This window comes from Cryptomeria japonica, chromosome 11 (assembly GCF_030272615.1).
Source record: "Cryptomeria japonica chromosome 11, Sugi_1.0, whole genome shotgun sequence".
Classification (NCBI taxonomy): Eukaryota; Viridiplantae; Streptophyta; class Pinopsida; order Cupressales; family Cupressaceae; genus Cryptomeria; species Cryptomeria japonica.
The window spans coordinates 333,452,146-333,456,013 of record NC_081415.1 but is presented as its reverse complement, the minus strand read 5'-3'; the positions used below and the strand labels follow the sequence as shown (position 1 = coordinate 333,456,013).

Below are 3,868 nucleotides of genomic sequence, written 5' to 3'. Positions count from 1 at the left end.
GTTTGGGTTCACATAATGCAATTTTTTTGCTTGGGACATTAAACATTGATAGCAAAGTGGTTGAGCAGCTTTTAGTAAACTTATCTTTCATTATTAATTTCTTGCATATAAACAAAGGGTTCGGGTAGGAGGTTATTCATATCAACTTTTGGTTGATTCCTCCTAGAACATGGGTATTGGATATCCTAGAAGGGCTCGGAACTTAGAAGTGTATTGTGATCTGTTTTATTGTCAAATATTAAATTAATTTGAAATTTTGGAGGTTGATTTTTCTTGTAAAGGTTTTTCTAAGGTATATGTCTCATATTCTTGTGTGTATGTTTTATTGTGATTTTTCATTCTTAATATTTATTTATATTATTATTATAAAATATTAAAATTTAAGTAGATTGAATAGGTTGTGACATTCTTCTCAGAAAATTAATTATCAAAATATTTGTATATTTTTACATTATATCCTTTAATAAACATAATATATGAAAATTCTTTAAAGTGAAAGTACAATTTGTACTACTAGAAAGAGTAGAAGACAAAAGGGTTTTGCGAATCTTGAAAGCAAACAATCTTGGAGTATGGATTCAAAGGCCTGTTAATATTGGACGACCTCTCACTTGGCTATGTGATGAAAATAATTTCTTTATTAGCAAATAAATTATGTGATAGATTCTATAACTTTCTTAAATTACTCTTTCCAGGGATATCTATCACTTCCTAAATTGTTTTTTTCCAGGAATATGATATGTATTATAAGTGGTATGTGCAAATAAATTATCTGACAACTTCTTTAAATTATTTTGTCTGGAGATGAGGCAGGGATATGTCATAGCTGGTATGTGCATAGTGAGTTGTTATATAAGCAAATCCTCGACAAGCAAGGGGCTCCAAATTCTCAAAGCTATGTTTGTAGCAGCATGGAGGATGATGCTACCACACAACCTTGACACTTGCACGTCTAAGCCTGCTATTGCTATTATCATTTTCTGGATCTTTTAGAATATTTTTGGATATTACTTTCACGAAAATCTAGGGTGTATAGTATACCTATCCTACAAAACTTCAATATTAATAACAATTCCACTCCTGAATCAGAATTCTTAACCAAACAATAGGTTCATTGACAGATAGAACATAATATCACGAAGAACAGATGGAAAACTACAGTCTACAAATATGCCATGCAGTGAATCAACAAAAGTACATGTAGAAAAAAAACAGGTTATGGGGTTAAACCCCCTTCCTACATGAATCCATAAAAGGAAAAGCCACTAAATTCTGAAGGCAGGGAATGGTTAAAAAGCAAAGAAACTCGGTAAGGAACAGCCACGAAAATTCAACAAAGCATAGTAACCTAGATATGATTCAGAATGCTACAAGCAAAGCCAATCGAAGAACAGCTAACTATAATGGTTACATCAAATAACTTCAAGATAAAAGAGGTACAATTACACCAAAACATAGATGTAAGAAATATATCCAGTTAATCATTTCAAGATGCTCTTGATAAGGATCTTACTGATGATGATCTCCAAAGATATGCCGTGCTTATACTTTGCCGAATCTAACGGCCTAGGAGTGCATTTTGGGCATTTCAATACAAGGGATTCCATCTTGATTAGACTTCAAGCATAGGTAACTTGAAACAAAACAAAATCGTATTCAATTTCCATAATAAATCCCTACAGCAATCTATTATTCTGTGAAATAGAGAGAAAAAAATGCAATTGGAAATGCACACCAGATTGGTGTGTCTACAACATACATTGATTGTTCAGCATGGCAAATAAATATCTTTGGAGAGCGCCATCAATATGAAAAGCCAACTATCTCTTTCTGGCATGCAGCCCCACATTCAACTAGGCATCAACGGGAGGTTCTTTAGATCCATTTCCTGCATCAGTCAAAAATTTCTCTTGCAAATAGATCAAGAGCAATTTCTGCAGAGCAGATATCTCTTTAACTTTACCCTCCAAGTCAGCAACCCTGGTCTCAAGACCCCCGGCTCTGTCATCCATTCTGGTATCCAAAAGTTTCATAAGCTCATCTTGGATCACCTTCTGTATCATTTGGGATCTCTTATACTCTTCCATTTCCTGAAGCCAAAGATCTGCAAATGGGCAATCTTTCCAGGCCTCGAACCAGGGACCACCCAATGTATAATGTATGGCCTTGGGATATGTAGTGGGATCCTTGGGATCAACCTCATTGTGACCCACAAGGAAATTCCAGGTAAAGGGAATGGAGCCAATGTCAGAGTCATCAAGCCACATGAACCTGTGCAGAAATGCTCCAGACTGGGAATTGACTACAGAGGGCGTAAGGACCCTGTTCTTCGGGTGCTCGCAATTATACAACACCATAGACGACCAATTCTTCCTCGGGTAAGTAGTTTGCACAACCCCATCCATTTTTGTGGCAGTCTTGGGTTTGTAATCATGTTGAACACACATGATGGCATACTTATCATCAATAAGCTCGGCCAATTCTTTAATGTCAGCAGTGTAGAGAAAATCACAATCAACAAAGAGAGCCCAACCTTGGAATCCAGCCAAGAAGGGAGTCAAAAACCTGGTAAAGGAGAATTCGGTGCTCTCAGTTCCACCTCTGGAGCGCCAGTAGAGCCCTGCATTGCGGAGATCTGACTGCTTTATGGGAATCACTTCCACAGGGAATGAGGCATGCTTCAGTATGGAATGCCTGCACACCTCATACGCAAGCTCCTCGCGGGGATCATATCCTACGAATATCTTCAATTTCCCCAATTCTTTTCCACTACGGGTAATCACTGGCCCCCCCATTATGCCCGCCGCCTTATGCTCGCCCGCACCAGACCTCTGTTCTGGGCCCTCCCGAGCTTCTGCTAGACTGGGCGCCGACGCTGCAAATCCTACTCCCATTCCCATTCCCACTCCCACTGCTAAAATGGCTTTCAAGGGGAACAAATTGGATTGCTTGCTTCCATCTCTCAATTTCCTCGAAAAGCTCGCCGAGGAAGCAGCGAAAGCCGGTTTACTACTGAGAGATGTTAACCGCCAGATCTTGCTCACAAACTGGCGGAACTGGGCCATTCTGAATTCCTTTCACAGATCTGAATTTGATGATAATAATGGTCAAGATCCAACTTGGCTAGGGCGAATGTGGGTAAAATTTGGGATAAAATTGGACAATAAATAGACTTTGAAGCTATCAGATAAAGATTGTTTTAGATCTGTACGCGGTTGCAAAATGAATATGATCGGGAGAGATGTTAATGCGGCTTTCCATGCTTTTCCTACACACAGATTCATCACTCTGCCGATGGCGCCTTTGATTTCGATCCGTTTTCGCGGGACAAAGAAAGATGTGAGAATTATAATGTTTTTAATTAAGCTTAAACCTCCCTAAATTTTATTTGCGTCTCTTGATATTTGTAATGGTGAAATTTGCAGAGCGTTTTTCACTTTAAATTCATATGGTGTATTTTCAATCTGACTAATAAAGATTAGTATGATATTTAAGAGTTAATTAATTTTATACGGTGTATTTTGCTATTTTAAGAGTTATTTAATTGTATTCAATTGGTGAGGTCTCTTTTTAAAAAATATGTGATTTAAAAAATTATTTTATATATAAGACTTAATTAATTGCATATCTAGTACTTGTCCACTTTAAACTAGTTTGATGCATCTTTCATATAGTATATGATTTGTAAAATTAGTATAGACATTTAAAAGTTATTTAATAACATATGGTGTAGTTTTTCACTTTAAATTATATGATTTCTTTTTTATATAATATATTATTTATAAAACTTATAGATAATATAAAAGTTATTTAATTGCACACGGTGCATTTTTTAACTATAAATTGAAGTAGTTTATATTCCATATGA

At 36.4% G+C, this 3,868-nt stretch overlaps 1 protein-coding gene across 1 annotated transcript; it reads right to left on the bottom strand.

Moving 5' to 3' along the window:
- Positions 1–1,630: 1,630 nt before the first annotated feature.
- On the bottom strand, positions 1,631–3,341 carry LOC131075085 (protein CDI). The gene has a single exon (XM_058011905.2). It carries the CDS (start codon positions 3,063–3,065, stop codon positions 1,854–1,856), a length of 1,212 nt encoding a protein of 403 aa, XP_057867888.1. The 5' UTR covers positions 3,066–3,341; the 3' UTR covers positions 1,631–1,853.
- Positions 3,342–3,868: the final 527 nt, after the last annotated feature.

Bases quoted from the DNA above. Each gene is read 5' to 3' on its own strand.
- LOC131075085 (XM_058011905.2), bottom strand. From the start codon at position 3,065: ATGGCCCAGTTCCGCCAGTTTGTGAGCAAGATCTGGCGGTTAACATCT.